The sequence below is a fragment of the Trachemys scripta genome, chromosome 1, assembly GCF_013100865.1.
Source record: "Trachemys scripta elegans isolate TJP31775 chromosome 1, CAS_Tse_1.0, whole genome shotgun sequence".
Lineage (NCBI taxonomy): Eukaryota > Metazoa > Chordata > Testudines > Emydidae > Trachemys > Trachemys scripta.
The window spans coordinates 206,482,423-206,499,199 of record NC_048298.1 but is presented as its reverse complement, the minus strand read 5'-3'; the positions used below and the strand labels follow the sequence as shown (position 1 = coordinate 206,499,199).

General features: G+C 39.8%; 1 protein-coding gene across 5 annotated transcripts in view; it reads right to left on the bottom strand.

Moving 5' to 3' along the window:
* PCYT1B (phosphate cytidylyltransferase 1, choline, beta) overlaps positions 1-16,777 on the bottom strand; it is a 64,855-nt gene that overhangs the window by 37,724 nt on the left and 10,354 nt on the right. Inside the window, exon 2 of one of the 5 annotated variants that reach the window (XM_034754962.1) lies at positions 5,394-5,519. The exons of 1 other annotated variant lie outside the window; for it this stretch is intronic. In XM_034754962.1, the coding sequence (XP_034610853.1) occupies positions 5,394-5,429 (36 nt within the window). In that variant the 5' untranslated portion in view covers positions 5,430-5,519. Of the gene's footprint in view, positions 1-5,393; positions 5,520-8,525; positions 8,841-16,777 lie in introns of those variants that run through there. 3 more of the 5 variants (XM_034754943.1, XM_034754970.1, XM_034754979.1) reach the window with 3 other exon arrangements.

Sequence of the window (16,777 nt, the reverse complement as noted above, 5' to 3'; positions counted from 1 at the left end):
AGTCCTGAACATTAGACCTGGTTTGTGGACAGTGTCATGGTGAAAGGCAACACAGCGGATACAGCAACAGTGAGGTTCCCCGCTAACCAGTGAAATCGCTTAAAAAGTGGGCTAAGTGGTGGTTTGCATTCTAGCATTGCGGCTAGAGGCAGTGAGCAGTGTGAGTGGCAAGCAGAAGCACTGGTGAGGAGTGGCAGGGATGACTGCGGCAAGGGTCACCTGTGACAGCAGAGGCATCACTCGACCATTTCCCCCCTTCAGGAGTGGGAGGTGAAGCCGTGTCAATGCACTGCTGGATTCTAGGACTTTGCTGACCTCACACAACAAACTGTGAGTTGGTGCAGTGGAGGGAAAGGGGAGTGGTATGTTAATGGCCATTTGTCTATTGGACTTTCACACAGCAAGGTGGGAAACTGAGGCAAAGGACACTGCCCAAGATACCATGGGGGCAGGTGCTTACTTATAGTTTCCATGCTTTTGAGTCACTGTGGTGTTTTCCCAAAGTAATACTGTGTTTCCCCTCTCATAATAAAAGTTTTCTTTTTGTTGTGCAAACACTCAGTGCTTGTGAGCGGGGATGTCTTACCTCTTAGTGAATGTCTACACAGTGTTATAAAACCCAGAGCCGTGAGTTTCAGACTCTAGGTCTATAGATTCAGGTTTGTGCTACGGCACTAAAAAAAGCTGTCTAGGCATTGGGGCTTGGCCTCTGAAGCCCAGAGAAGTGGATAGATTTTAGAGCTCCAGCACCAGCCGCAATGTCTACAGTGCTGTTTTTAGTGCCATAGTGTGAGCCCTGCAAGCCTGAGTCAGTAGTTCTGGCCTCTGAAACTCATTCCTGTGGATTTAAAAATGCAGTGTAGACATTCCCCTGGATGGCTGTAAGGGTGGTGTTTAGTCTCCCCGTTTTCTGGGTGGGGATTCAAGCTGGTTCTGTTTTATATTGTTAAGAGGAACATTATAAAAGTTAAGAGGAACTGTAGATCTTGAACTCAGCCCTTTTTGCTGCCACCATCACCTTGCAGTTTTTCAGTTGGTTTATTTGATATATTTGGCAGCATTTAGTGTACAGTCTGTTTCATTATATCCTTTAGAACAGGGCTGGGTTGGTTTTGTTTGTGTGGGTCTTTCACACAGCAACAAGGGAGAGAAAAACATTTTTGAAAATAGGAAAATGTTGTTGTAAAACCACAGAATTAGCAGAAGGATTCAGGGACAATACTTTACACTACTTTTATCTCATTTTTTAACTCCCTAGATTTCAAGTTGACAGTCGCTTAAAAGTAGAGAGACACTTTGGACCAGTTCCAAAATAGGACACCTGATTTCAATGGAACTAATCACATGCATAAGGACTACTCATATAAGGACTTGTAGCACTGGACCCATAGTTTGCAAACAATGACTAAAAATCAGGAAATGTGAAAATCCGAGGGGAAAATTTAAAGCAGTTTTTCAACACATTCGTTAAGAATAAAATACTACCAAAAATCTTATAAGTAACTGAAGAATGAGAAATATACACATGCTGGGTCTGTAAAATATTAGACCTAAAACATGAGCATTCCTTGCCGATGAAGAATCTCTTAAGGCAGTGGTTCTCAAACTTTAGCAACCCAAGAACCCCCAGTTTGATTTAAAATTTTTCATGGACCCTCTGGCCCCACACCTACCCCACTCCTTCCCCCAAGGTCCCACTCCCGCTCCTCCTCTTCCCACTCCACCCTTGCCCCTCCTCTTCCCTGCCTCTTTCTGCCCCAAGTGTGCCCCGTCCCCGCTCCTCCTCCCTCCCTCCCTCCCTCCCAGCGCCTCCTGCACGCCGCTGAACAGCTGTTCAGCGGCGTGCAGGAGGCACTGGGAGGGAGGGGGAGGAGTTGATCAGTGGGGCCCGTGGACTCCTGTTTGAGAAACGCTGCCTTAAGGACTATCTAGGTCTGCCTCTGGGTACTCAAGGAATGCCTCTTGAAGGACCAGGTGTTCAGGGAGTGAATTTTTACTCCTGTGGATAGGTGTCTGATTTACGATTATCTTTTTTGCATCTATTGTTTCATGATATTACCTCCCAATTATAAATTAAAACTATATTACCAGTAACCATGACCCAGCTGAGGTGTATTACACTGCAGTTACAACTTAACTGCCCTTTATCTCTGTGTACCTCCAGGTAAAGATTCTGCGAGTGGAATTTATTTAAAAGTTCTGTTGATGCATGAACCAAAAGAGTATCCAGCTCATTCTCCCAGATTTCTATTGGCTCTGCAGAGCAAATATGAATAAAGAGTAATTCAGAATAATTTATTTATATTTTTAATAATATTTTTTAAAAATTCATCCAATTTGCAAACAATCCAGACAGCCATTTTTCAAATACTATCTGGGCTTCATCCTCCATAAAGTCATGTTATGCATTACTAATCGTTGTATAATAATTATTGACTGACTAATAATCACAAGATGCAAGTATAAGTTTCAGAAAGGAAGGAACAATGCAGAAAATTCTTCCCATCATTTTACAAAGCGTGTGGTGATATGTCTAGATTCATAGCTTTTTATGGCCAAAAGAGACCATTATGATCTAGTCTAATCTGCATTTCAAGAAGTGGTTCTAGCTCTACCAGAAATTAAAGTTTAGAAAGTATGACATATTTTAGAGGTATGTTGGGTCCCAAACTCAAACAAAGCACAAGTTAAAGAACCAAATATGTACCAAACATCAGGTACACAAGATGGAAAAAGACACAGTTCTGCAATTCAACACTGCCTCGGTACAGACAAGCATTTCATGGGAGTTAGCCACCAACACAGAACCACAAAAGAACAACCTGAGGGCAAGCCATTATTTAATACTTCCGTCAACCTAGCAGTATCTACCTCTGGTCTTAGGTCGGCTTAATTACATCGCATGGGGCATGATGTTTTTCATGGCCTTGATCAATGTAGTTAAGCTGATCTAACTTTATAGTGTCAACCAACCCTTAGTTTTGGCATATCTTTGTATATATCTTTGTATATAAAGCTGGCTGTGTCGGTGGTTTCTATATATGTATTTCTGACAAATGTGAATAGTTCTTAGCTCCTTCCTATGGGTTTTTTCTGCTTTAGTATTTTTTATGTAGTAAATTCCTTGCTTTTGCTGTCTAGTTACACTAGCCTTTTTACTCATCTTCCTAGGCTGTGATACAGACATTCACAATAACTGAAAAAAGCATTGTTTGAGAAATAGACAATGTTCAACTGAAACAGCAAGTTCCAAATAGCATAACACACATACATGTGAGCAAGAAATACAATACATTCTATAGTATATAATATTCGCACCAATTCTCCTATCCTATGTGTGACTCTTGCAATGACATCTCAGTAGTTATATATATCTGACCAATAAATAATGCAACATCTTGTTGCCAGGGGTACAGCATATTTAGATATGTAGCAATGGTGTGACTCTCAGTGAAGTGAAAAGCAAATCACAATCTAATTCTTGGTGGTGATATGCTGCAGGCAAAGAAAAAATATTTTAAAAGTGTGCCAAAGAAAGTTATGTGCATACCAACAGAGGCCAGATTTGATACCCTTTTTAAATTTTTGGTCCAAAACAGCCAGAAATCATGAATACTAGTTTTGGGTCCAAATACAGTACACAACTTGTGCAGGGCTAAGATCACCTACATTTAGTCAAACCATGCCTCTTTTAAGCTGTTCAGACACAGCCTTATTACACAGTCATCTGCTCTAATGCTCCTTCTCCATGACACCTGTACCCCAGCATAGATCCAAATTGAAGAAGAGCCGACGTCAGGCTCCCTAAATCACACCACATTGTGGAAAAACAAAAGCATGGCTGGTTTTGTAACTATAATAAAGCCCTTTATATCTATAATGTTGCTAACTATAAGTTAAAATCATATGCATTTGTTGAGGAGTTTACTTGTGTGAACTGGTAAGAATATCTGAAATACTTCTAGAGCAGTTATGGATGAATCATCCTGAATCATTGTTTAAATATCAGATCAAATAAAAAGGAAAAAAAGGTCAGATCAAAATATTGAAAGTCAAGGCTAATACAATTTTTAGAAATAGCTTCTTCAAATTTCATACTTAGTCGCATCAATGGGGAATAATCTCTACAGCCATTATAGCTCTAGTTTAAACCATTATTATAGCACCACTGAGTGAGACTATAATGTATAGTAATCTTTCTCATCTACTCTTAACTGAAATGTTAGCGCTTTTCAAAACTCCTGAATGATTTCACCAACACAACTAGCATATTTTTAAAAAATATTGTAAAAATTATTAAAGCCCCTAAGATAAAATTTTCAAAAGTTAATGGGACTTAGGCTCCCAACTCCTGTAGGTGCTTTTGAAAATGTTACTGTAGAGACTTATTTTGGAAGGAGAGACATACATGAGTAAAGAAAACTCCCACTGCACTTCAGTGAAAGGTCAAACCAAGTGGTAGTCCTTCAAGTTTGTTTTCAGGTAAGTTTCTATGTGTATTGTTTTTAACTGCAGCACTGTAATTAGAAATTGCCATTGCTTCTTTTTGTTGTAGACACTGTCTGGGATTGTCTCCAACCCCACCTGAGCATGTGCATTGTTGTTATTTATTTACTATTTAGGTTTTGGTAATTCCCACTGGGCGATAGATGCTTTCCAAACCTGGATGAAGACAAAGGCCTTGATCCTGCAAGGAGCCAGGAGCTATCCACAGGGAATTAATTGCAGAATCAAGCCCAAAGCCTACATCATTATAAACAAACTAAATAAATAGGTTCAGACAGCTGCATCTTCCAAATTAACTCCCCCTCCCCTTTAATCTTCTCTATTCCACGTACCTCTGCTTCCCAGCTAACCTAAGGGCTTGCCTATGCTGTGGATTTTTAGCCACCTAGGTAGCTGCATTGGTGCAAACATGTCCCTAATGTAGACACATAGTGCACCAGTTTAAAAAATACAATTTGCATTGATGCAAATTATCCCATTTTCAAACAGTTGGTGCTTCCATGACCAGACCATGTCTACAGTATAGGTGGAACAGCAACACTTGTATAGCTGCACTAGTGGCTAACACCCACATTGTAGACAAGCCTAGAATGTAATGGATTGTTTCATTGTCTGAGGCGAAGGTCACTGAAGGGGTGTGAAGAAAGGAGCTATTAATTGGCAGGCAGGTGCATGAAAATAGGGAACACAGAGTAGGCAAAGTTAGAGGGAAGGATGGAGCAGGGAGTATCTACTTCAATATGAATTCTTAGTGGAGCCTCTGACTGGCTTTTTTTAGTTCAAAAATCCCAGACAGCGTCTGCAAAAAAAAGAAAGTCATGGCAATTTAAATAAAAATAGTGCTACATATAGAAAAAACTCATATTTCAATACACATTGAAACTTACCTGGAAACTGACTTCAGTGTCTCCTGCTTTCCTCATTCACTGAAGGACACAGAAGTTTCCTTTAATCCTACTGTGACACTTCATGCCAAGGTGGCAGCCTCCATGACATAAAGTCAGAGGGATTGACTGAAAAAGAAATATTTACATTGTGACAGATATTAATTAAAATATTTGCTGTTTTGGGGAATCAAATAAGCAATTCTTTTTTTAATTAAAAAGCCAATAACAGTAAATATCTACAATACAAAATATCCATTTATGAAGTCCTACTAACTCCTATTGCTTCTGTGAAAATATGTATTGACCTATGAAAAGTTTCATTATTAATTAATGGACACTTTCTTCAAGCATTTCATGTTATTTGATCTAATTTTGAATTATATGTATATTTAGATTTTAAAAATAGCTTGTTTGTTTGTTTTTAACCTGCCTATACAAAGAGTTCAGGGTGCCCTGACTATTCATTACTCTCAGACCAACATAATGACCACCCAGCTGCATGGAAAAAAATAATTTGTAAATAACACAAATTCAGCTCACCAGTATTACATAATTGCCTGGTAACAAATTAAAATACAGTGTAATAGAACTATTGTAATGTTCTTTTAATTAGGACTCCCCAGTGGAGAGCCTTGTATCCCAGTTAAGTGGCTGTCCCAATTAATGATCCAACCCAACTCCCATTGACTTCATAGGAGTTGGTTCAGCAACTAAGAGGCTATTTAAAAAATCTGAAAAGACTTAAAATGAAATCAAGTACTGTACTGAATAAGACTAATGGACTAGATCCTCAGTTGATACACTGGCATAGCTCCATAGTTTTCAATGGAGCTATGGTGACTTACACCAGGTAAGGATCTGGTCGCATATACACTACTTTCCATCTTTAGTTGATCTTTATTAGTTCTTTTAATCTTTATCATTTTTGTATGTAAGGAACAAAGCTTAGAAATTCAAGCCTTTTATTACTCTGTTCAGTTCCATTTAACCCTTCTGGCCATTGGCTATCAATGTTTCCACTTTAAGACACACTTTTGCCAAAAGAGTTCTGATTAAGCAGCAGTCAGGACCATTCACTATCATGTGGATAGTGGATTGTATTCTTAAATATTCAGGACCATTCACTATTAGGTGGAGTATACTGTATTCTTAAATATTCTGACTTCTCCTCTATTTCAACGCTGGCACATTTCTTCCAGCAAATGTGGAGGTAAGGCAGATATGTAGTCCCACAATCTCATCTTGGAAGTATGAGTTTTCCATAAAGCTTTATTCCAAGTGTGTCTATTGTCATTACTGATTTATTAATATTCATGAAGCTCTAAAAAAGATCATTATGAGTTCCTGTTTTATTCATGTGTTCTGGTTGCCACCTTCATTTCCATAGGAATTCTACTGGAATGACTGATACTGTAAAAACCTGCTTCACACTAACAGTTTTTTCTTTAAATTCTTTTTATGTGGCAGGATAGAAGGGATATAATGTATTCAAAAGTGTTGTATTATGTGTAAGAAAAATCTTAACAGCATTAGTAAACAGTGCAGTACAAACATTTAAAAAAAAGCCCACCCAAAGCCTTTCCATTTATAAATTAACCATTTTTTAAAAAAAGTTGTTAGTTAATTATAAAAAGAGCGAGTGGAAAATGTTAATTTAGGCCAACTCCAGCAACTGTTGCTATTTGTCAGAACTGTATAATATTTGAAATATAATGTTAAATGTAATTATTGACGTTGGATTTTTTTAATTTGTTTAATTAAGGTTGTGATTTAATTCTGGTGGTAAATGATCTCATTTCCAGTGCTAAACTATTGCATAAGTCAGTGTCACACCTTATTGATATCCATTTCTCGGCCTTCTTTCATATGTATCATTATTATCCATGCCTTGTGGCAACACATATAGGGAAAGGTTAACCATTACCCTTGTCTAGAATAATGAACCAGACAGTCGTAAATGCAGAACAACGATAAAAACGTTCCAAATGTAAGAAAGATTAGCACATGAAAATACACTGCACTTAGGCTGCAGCACCCCGAATGGAGCCTGGGCTGCTTTGACTGTGAAGTGGCCTGGGCTGCTTGGATGAGCCTTTTGTCACCTTCAGTCAAAGACTAACAACTTGTTTTATTATCACACACCTTCCCCACCCCCCCAAAGTCCCATTTCTCCACACTGCCCCTTCAAACAGCACTCTTTTAATCAACTGGCAAGCTCCCCTCTCGGATATAAAGGATGGGTGGCATTTACTATAATTTAGAGCCCTAAATCTCATTGGAAGCCTACCCTCCAAAGTTCTTTATGACTTTAGAAAAGCAGCAAGTAACACCTCATTATCTTGTCTTATTTGTTAAAGAGCTGAATCCTGCCTGATGCAGAATGAACCTGCAGCACCCTGGGAGTGAAACTGAACAGTGATGGTGGAAGAGGGTTTTTAATGCAATACATCAGACATACAGCGATAAAGGAATTCTCTACCGAATGTGCAGCCAGCATCTCTGAATGCACTGTTGTCATACACTAATTATTTAAGATCTGCAGCTCTTTTTTAATGCAGCTTTCCTGAGTCACATGCTTTCTATACCTGAAGTGAAATCATGGAAGTGTACACTGGCAATCTCCTTAGAACCTTTTAGCAATGTGAGTGATCTTGCCATATCATCCCCCGCCCCCATGCATCCTTAATTCACTGTCTTTTATTTAGGAATGTGGCAATTCTGCTTATCTGTCATTTTATTTCCCAAAGTCAGCACAAAGACAAAGAACAGGTGAGGATACAATGAACAGCCTTGCTGTAAATCCGAACCTAAGAAAGGCTAAAGAAAAATGCCATTTTTACATTTTCCGACATTGTTATAGAAAGAGACCTGCCATAACAGAATATTAACCTCTTCCTCACAGACAAAAACACAATAATCCTAAATAGTCTGTATTTGTTCCACAGCTGGCACAATAGTTTTTGTAATCCAAGTTCTCCCAATGCAGACTCTGAGCACAATCAACTGAGATACGTTAGGCTGCAGTTGAATTCATATTTACATGTTAAATCTTTAAACAATTGATTCCTTTACATTCTAATAAGACAAAGAGCTCTTGGGTGACAAATACATGCATCCTTTGTCTCTACTTACCAATCGAGGCTGAGGGCATGTGTGTTCTATCTCCTCCATGGTTTCTGAAAGAAGCTCATTAGAAAGGGATTTTGGGATACCTGTTTCTGACTCAGCATCGGTGGTGAGCACTGGCATGGCCAGTGAATGTTTGTTTTTCTCCGCGATGCCCTCTCTGCTGTTCTCTTTGCAGCCAGATAATGTTTTTCTTTGTCATGTAATTCCCTCCCCCACCCCTCACCTTTCTTCTCTCTCCCTTCCCTTGAGGAATTAAAGGTTTTTCTTTCAAGGAGAAGCGAAGAGGCAAGGCCTCAGTTTATCACTATAACAACCAGCCAGCAACAGAGCAGCTGGTGTGGGATACAGTATTCTCATTTGCATGATGTCTTCTGGTTGGTTACTGTCACCATAGTACCACTCCAACTGATTTATGTGCTGTATTGACATTAGATGATACACACAGCACCAGAACTTATGGAAGGAGGGGTTATTTAGCACTATAGGACTTTGTTAATGTGAACAAACACAGTTGCACTCTACATATCAGACATCCCCCCTTCCCAAGATGGATATTAAAATTCTCCCAAATTATACCCCCATCTGACATGATTAATGGAGAAATGTACTCATTTTTTGCATGTAACCAAGCTTTAATTAGTATTGCACTCTGTTGGATGGAGATTTATAGACAAAAACTGAGGACCACATTTTTATATATGGGGACTAAGATGCATGTGCAAAAATCTGTGCATTTATTGCACATACAAAAGCCATACTTGCAGAAGGCACAATTACAAATGGTTACATACAGATACCAGATATGCATGTAAAAGCTCACTCTAGAGTCTAGGTGATTCCTTAAAGTCCTGGCTGAGACACAATGGCTACTGTCCATGCACAGGGTGTAAGACTGGGAGTCGGCCAACTGTCCTGACTCTGCCATTAGCCTCCCATGTGACAGGGACAAGTCACCTAACCTATATCTGCTTCAATTTTCACGATAAAGTGGGATAATAATACTTTACTCTGAGATTTTTTACTTTATTGCACTATAAAAGTGCAAAGTATTACTTTTCTAAATTGAGATCACAAGGCAATTAACAGCTTGATATTTCTGTTAACTAAAGATCAGTGACCTATACAGCATTCTGTGTTGCAGAGGATGTGTACTACTGACATGGTACTGCTGTTTATAGAGAGAGTCTTAATTCACCCAGTCTTATATGGCTTTGCTGTTCTTTCTTGACTTATGTCTTTGTAGTTCTTTGGTGCTGAAAGGACAGCTCCTCCAAGCGGAAACTTTACTTGCAGAATCAATTAGTGAAAAATAGATATAGAGAGGGACTGGTTATCTGGTCCTGTTCATGCTAACACTTACCATATTGCATAGTTCTTACTACTGTATTTCCAGTGTCTTCAATGGCTTTGTCCACTGATGATTAATTACTGCTAGAGCTCCATTTTTGCTATTCTTTTTGGAAGTGCAAACAAAGACTACTAATATTTTTAACACCGTGTTATCTAGACTTGCTCTTCTAGCCACAGCCACTCATGATAGTAAGCACTGTACACAGTCGTAAATGTTTGAAACTTGGTCCCTAGCACACCACTAAAATCTGCAAAGCTGTTTTACTAAAGGGACTTGAGAGTTGGACTTTGAAGGTAGCTTGAAAGCAAAAATCTACCGCCCTTCTCTTTTTGACATTTTGGAGGAAAAACAGTCAACTTATATCTCTTACATGATTTCAGGCTACGGTACCTCTCCAAAGTCAAATGACTCAGAATACAAATTCTAATTGTTACAATCCAGACCACCAGGTGGACTTAGTACAGAGAGAGAATGAGAAATCTGATAAACAGTGAGTGGCTTGTCCTTCAATGAGCTAGTAATGGAGCCTGTAGTAAAATATTTGATTAACATGTTTATTACTTCTCCCATTGACTGAATGTATTTTCGTGTAGTTCTTGACACTTGTACTTAGACCATTTATAAGGATGTATTGAATATGTGATATTGGCATTTATTATCCATTGTAGCAAGGTGAATTGACCTTCCTCTGACACAAACAGGGAGGAACTGCTTCCTGTCTCCTAGTGGGTGGAGCCATGCTGGGCCTGCCCCTTGTGCTGGAAGTGGAGGGTGGAACAGGAAGTATAAGAGGCCAGGCCTCCCGCTCAGTTAAGGAAGAGCCAGCGACGGAGTCAGACACTGCTTCCTTGCCTTCCTGGCCCCTGAACCAGGGATTGAACTGTATCAACCCTGCCTCTGGAGGAACACGAGGAGACGCTGCTACCTGGTGAATACCCCCAAGTAGCTGCTTGAACTGCCAGGTGCCAAGTCCCCAAGAGCCCGAGTGCCCATGAGGAATGAAGCCCTATGATTAGGTAGGGGTAGGAAGTAGCCTAGGGAACCAGACATTAGTTCAGTTGTGTTTGCTGAAACTACAGTCAGCATGTTTTGGCAGGATCCCTACTAACCCAGTGGTGGGATTCCCCACCACTGTTAGGGCCCTGGGCTGAGAGCTGGTAGAGTAGGGTGGGCCCAGGTCCCCCTACCCCCTGCTGCCAAACCCACCCCTCAGATGGCAGCCTTCCACCTTAGGCCACATGACCTGCATTCGTTTGCTATCTACCCCAGCCAGGGAGCTTGGCCATAGATTGCTTCTTTTCTGGGGGCTTGAGCCTAACTGTTTACTGTCTGCCAAAGACTACTTTTGCTCTACCCCAGATGGTGAGCTGGGCCACAGACTGCTTTTGCTGTGCTCCAGCCAGAGGGCTTGAGCCTGACTACTTAATATTGCTCGGCCCCGCCCAGAGGGCATGAGCCTGGCTGTGTTTGCTGCCTGGCCAAATCAGAGGGCTGGCTATAGACTCCTTACTGATTTACAGTGCTAATCCCCTGTTGATCAGCCCTTAAGTGGCGTAGTGAGGCATAGTGGCCTCCCTCTGATGCAGACAGGGAGGAACCATTCTAAGCCCCTACATCCATAGTTGTAGATTACTTTCCTACTTTGATGTATGTATGTGCTTTTTGATAAATGACAGCAGCAAGACACAGGAGTTAAGAATGTATTCTTTTTCTTTAAAATGACTTCACTTTATGTGGAAAAGTCTAATCATTATATGTGCTTGTAGTTTTTGGTAATAAAACTAAAATTGCTATTTTGATATAAAGGAAATTTATTTAGTATTCTACAAAAAGTATTTGTGTTCTAGATACACAGAAAGTGGCACAGTTTTAGGGATTAGACCTTTGATCCAAAATGTGCCCTCAGTCCAAAATATAACCAAGTATTTTTACCACAGCAAAATACAAATTAAATCCCTAACCCCCTGTGTCATAACTATAAAGGGAAGGGTAATAGCTGTCCTGTGTACAGTACTATAAATCCCTCCTGGCCAGAGACTCCAAAATCCTTTTCCCTGTAAAGGGTTAAGAAGCTCAGGTAACCTGGCTGGCATCTGACCTAAAGGACCAATAAGGGGACAAGATACTTTCAAATCTTGGGGGGGGGAAGGCTTTTGTTTGTGTTCTTTGTTTTGGGACGGTGTTCGTTCTCGGGGACTGAGAGGGACCAGACATCAATCCAGGTTCTCCACATCTTTCTAAGCAAGTCTCTCCTATTTCAAACTTGTAAGTAAATAGCCAGGCAAGGCGTGTTAGTTTTCCTTTGTTTTCTCAACTTGTAAATGTACCTTTTACTAGAGTGTTTATCTTTGTTTGCTGTACTTTGAACCTGAGACTAGAGGGGAGTCCTCTGAGCTCTTTAAGTTTGATTACCCTGTAAGGTTAATTTCCATACTGATTTTACAGAGATGATTTTTACCTTTTTCTTTAATTAAAGCCTTCTTTTTAAGAACCTGATTGATTTTTCCTTGTTCAAGATCCAAGGGGTGGATCCTGACTCACCAGGAGTTGGTGGGAGGAAGGAGGGGGAATGGTTAATTTCTCCCTGTTGTAGATCCCAAGGGGGGTTGGAACTGATTCACCAGGAGTTGGTGGGAGGAAGGAGGGGAATGGTTAATTTCCCCTTGTTTTAAATCCAAGGGGTTGGATTTGTTTTCACCAGGGATTTGGTGAAGGTTTTTCAAGGTTTCCCAGGGAGGGAATCCATTGAAAATGGTGGCAGCCGAACCAGAGCTAAGCTGGTAATTAAGCTTAGAAGTTTTCATGCAGGCCCCTACATTTGTACCCTAAAGTTCAAGTGGCACAGTTTTAGGGATTAGACCTTTGATCCAAAATGTGCCCTCAGTCCAAAATATAACCAAGTATTTTTACCACAGCAAAATACAAATTAAATCCCTAACCCCCTGTGATTAGGGTAGGAATCTGGACAGTGTCTTAAGAATTGACTTGTTTTTTAGTCATCCTGTACAGCCATTTTATGACACATAGGTTATACGTTTTCACTACTGATATACCAGATTTTCTCAGACTTGTTGTACACAGCAGTAATGTCAGGATAACTTTGAGTTGATGCTTTTGTAATGAAGAGAATACATTGGTTGGCTTGAAATGTAATAGGCTGAAAGATGTGGCTTTCAGTAGCACTTAGCCATGGTGGCTACATTTAACTTTTATTTAAAACATAATTTGAAGATTTTGTTGCTCCAGTTCAAGCTTAATCAAGGAAAAATAGAAATTAAAGTGAGCTGACACCATGATGAACTATAAGAGAACCATGACTCACAATCGTTCTTCATTAATAGGCAGCTTTATTTAAAATGTCATATCAGACATGGCACAGGCAGTAGAGAAGAGGAACTCTTCAAAAGAGAGGGGGAGGTGGGGATGAAGAGGAGATGAGAAAGGGCATGTTAAAGGGAGAAGATGCAAAGAGTGCAAGGGAGAGACTGGATTGGGGAAAGAAAGGAAAAAACATTAAAAAAGAGGCAAACTCTGAACAAGGCAAAACATGTTTTATTTTTTGTTTTTGTATTGGGTTTTTTGTTTTTGATGTCACTAAACCCCCTTGCTGAATCTTTTCTCTTGTAATTAAGTTGCCTATCATTTATTTTCCCTGTATACAGGACTCACACACTATTAAAGACATTCTCAGGGGAAATAATTAAAAACATGATTAATGAAGCACCATGACCTTAATTTGTTACTCATTTCCTTAAGAAACAAATGCAGTGCTTTTTAGGGTAATATTCACCCAGATATGGAAAGTAAATGCAGGGCCCTTCACATCACACAGTGGGGCTGAGTAAGGTGGGGACTTGGGCAGAGTGTCAACATAAAGCAGTCCTCTGCAAACTTTTCCAGGCATGCCAGCTCTTAAAAGACCAGTGTGGAGAGAATAACTGCCAGAAGCGGGAGTACCACTTGATGTATACTCAGCTGGACCCAGAGGTCCAAACCCCTCCCCATCAGGGAGTGCAGAGGGGATGTAGCTATTCTTCCAGCTCAATGACTCTGTGTGAGTTGGCAATGTAAATTTCTTCCTGTCCTTTTCACGCTTTTCTTTAGTTAACTGTGAAAAGTCTATTACTCTAGAATTGTGCAGGGAAGGGTGAATTATACCTTTATTTCATTTAAGGTCTGCATATTAAATCTTGTCCACATTCTGATTTAAAGTTTACAGTACAGCTATTTTTTCATCTTATGGCAGCATTAAAGAAAATGGTTCTCTCTTGCATTAATATCTAAACTATACCAATGATGCAGGATGGAAGTGGAATATCCTCTTGCTGCTGCACATAGTATATCCCAGTTTTGGGGGGAAATCTTGATTAAAATCTTTTCCCATTTGCCTGAACATAAAAAATAATTAATAAACATATGTTGCCCTTTAATAAAGGCTTTTCTTATGGAAATGCGTTTATTAAATTTAATAGGGTTAAATCGTTAAAGTTCTATAGAAATATGATAGGGTTTTTTAGAAAGTATTCTAAAATATATAGAATTGTATATAGCGTGATATCCTTTCTATAGGCTTTTTGAGTCATTCTATAGAAGTGATATAATTTTCTATAAATTCTCTAGACTTAAAGGTCCTGTAAAAAGGTTACAATATTAAATTCTGTCAGACTTTTCTATAAGCATTTAATCCAAAGATTTATATGTGGTTTATAAGCATTATTTAGGCCTCATAAAACACTTTTGAGGTAGGTAATACTATACACATTTTACATCTCGATAATGGTCCTGATCCCAAAAAAGCATTTAAGCATATGCATACATTTGCTCATGTGAGTAGTCCCATTGACTGCATGGGGGCTAGTCTGAGAGAGAGCAGTTAATATCCCAATCCAGGACAGAATTAATACACATGCTTGCTCTTAATCATGTCTTTTAGTGCTGTCCTCAACATGATGCTTTAGTGAATTGGGTCCTGACTGATTTGCTTTAGGTCACAAAACAAAGTGATTTTCTCACAATGCTTAGTTCTACCCCCTGGACAACAAAGGGTGGCATTTTCATTATTTTAAAATAATATTCTGACCTAAATTGAGAAGTCAGGAAATTCCAACTTAAGAGCAACTCACATCCTTGTGGTGTTTAGATGCTGCATGTGATTATTAGAACTGGGAGCACTGGCTGTTGGGAGTCTGAAAGGACAGGAAACAGGAAGGAGGTGGGAGGAGTTGAGGAGGCTGGGAGAGTTACAGAGTGTGCAGCTACAGCTTGGTAAAGAGATTTCCACTGTAAATAATTTCTGTTGAAGTTTGTTAATACCTTGCCTGGTGGATACAACATTTTTGGCGACGAGGATGGCTCTTCTGCCTCTGAACCCACCTGCACCCTTTCTGCAAAGCCCAGGTGAGCCTCCAATTGCTTTTACTGACTGGATCCATATGTTTGAGACTTATCTGCTTGCAATCAGTGCTACAGAGATTTCTGAAGTAAGAAAGCATGCTCTGCTAATCCACTGCCTTGGAACAGAAGGGGAGTGTATATTTTACAGTTTTCCCCTTGCAGATGATAAATATGAGACTGCACTCACTGCATTAAAGAACTTTTTTGTGCCAAAAGTGAATGTAGTAGCTAATCGCTACAGATTTTGCCAGTGTGAGCAGAAACCAGGGGAGACTATAATGCAGTATATTGCTTCCCTGAGGAGTCTGATTGTAACTTGTGACTTTGGGAATATGGCAGATGAGATGATTAGAGACCAGCTCATTGAGAAAACAACAATGCTTCATGTAAGAGAACGCTTACTTCTAGAACCACAACTTACACTAGAAAAAGCAATAACCATTGCTAGTCAGATTGCTTCAGCTACAGCTGAAGCCAAAATAATGAGCCAGGGTACAGGAGGCCTAGTCCAGGCTGTGACTCCTTTGCAGAAAAGTTCACTATCACTGCAGACAAACAATTGCAAAAGGAAAACTAATGAAAAGCCACTGAATCAGCAAATGCAAAATACAGTAAAAGCATGCTTTCGCTGTGGATCCCCACAACATCTTGCAAGCTACACAGGATGTCCAGCAAAAGTAGCTCAGTGCAATCATTGCAAAAAGATTGGGCATTTTGCTAAAGTATGTCGCAGTAGCCAGTTCAATCAACAGGTGCATGCAGTTACAATACCAGATGTTACTGTGCTGAGTGTAGACAAAATCACTACTGCACATATTCCAGAACAGATAAAGTGCACTGTAAATGTTTCTGCCATACCCTCAGGCAAATCAGTCTATTCAGCTAATGTTGGGCACTGGCTCAGCAGTATCTATACTACCTGATTCCATCTATTTGCGTTACTTTAAAGATGTGCCTCTTACTGAACCCAAACTTCACTTGGTATGCTATTTGAAAAACCATATTCCAGTACATGACTGCCTGCCAGCAATAGTTACTTTTGGTGATTGCTGTGTAACTGCGGAGTTCTACATTGTCCACAAAGGCACTCCTATCCTTGGCAGAGATTTATTAGCTACTTTAAATCTCAGGGTAGTTAATAGACGAATTGATCTTCCCCAGCAAAGCACTCTTGTGGTACACACACCAGTTTCAGCTGGGACCCAACTCCAGGTTGAGGAGAAACTTGGCTGTGCTTATGGGTTTCTGCATAAAGTTAAAATGCAGAATAATGTGATGCCTGTACGACAGAAATTACGGCACTTACCATTTTCAGTCAGGGAAGCTGTTTCAGAGGAACTTAGAAAACTTGTTCAAAAGCACATTATTGAAGAGATTAACTCCTTGGAATGGGTTTCACCTATAGTAGTGATGCAGAAGAAGGGTGGAGACATTCGCCTTTGTGTGGACTTAAGGGAGCCAAATAAAGCTATTGTGATTGACAGCCATCCTCTTCCTCGCATAGAAGAAG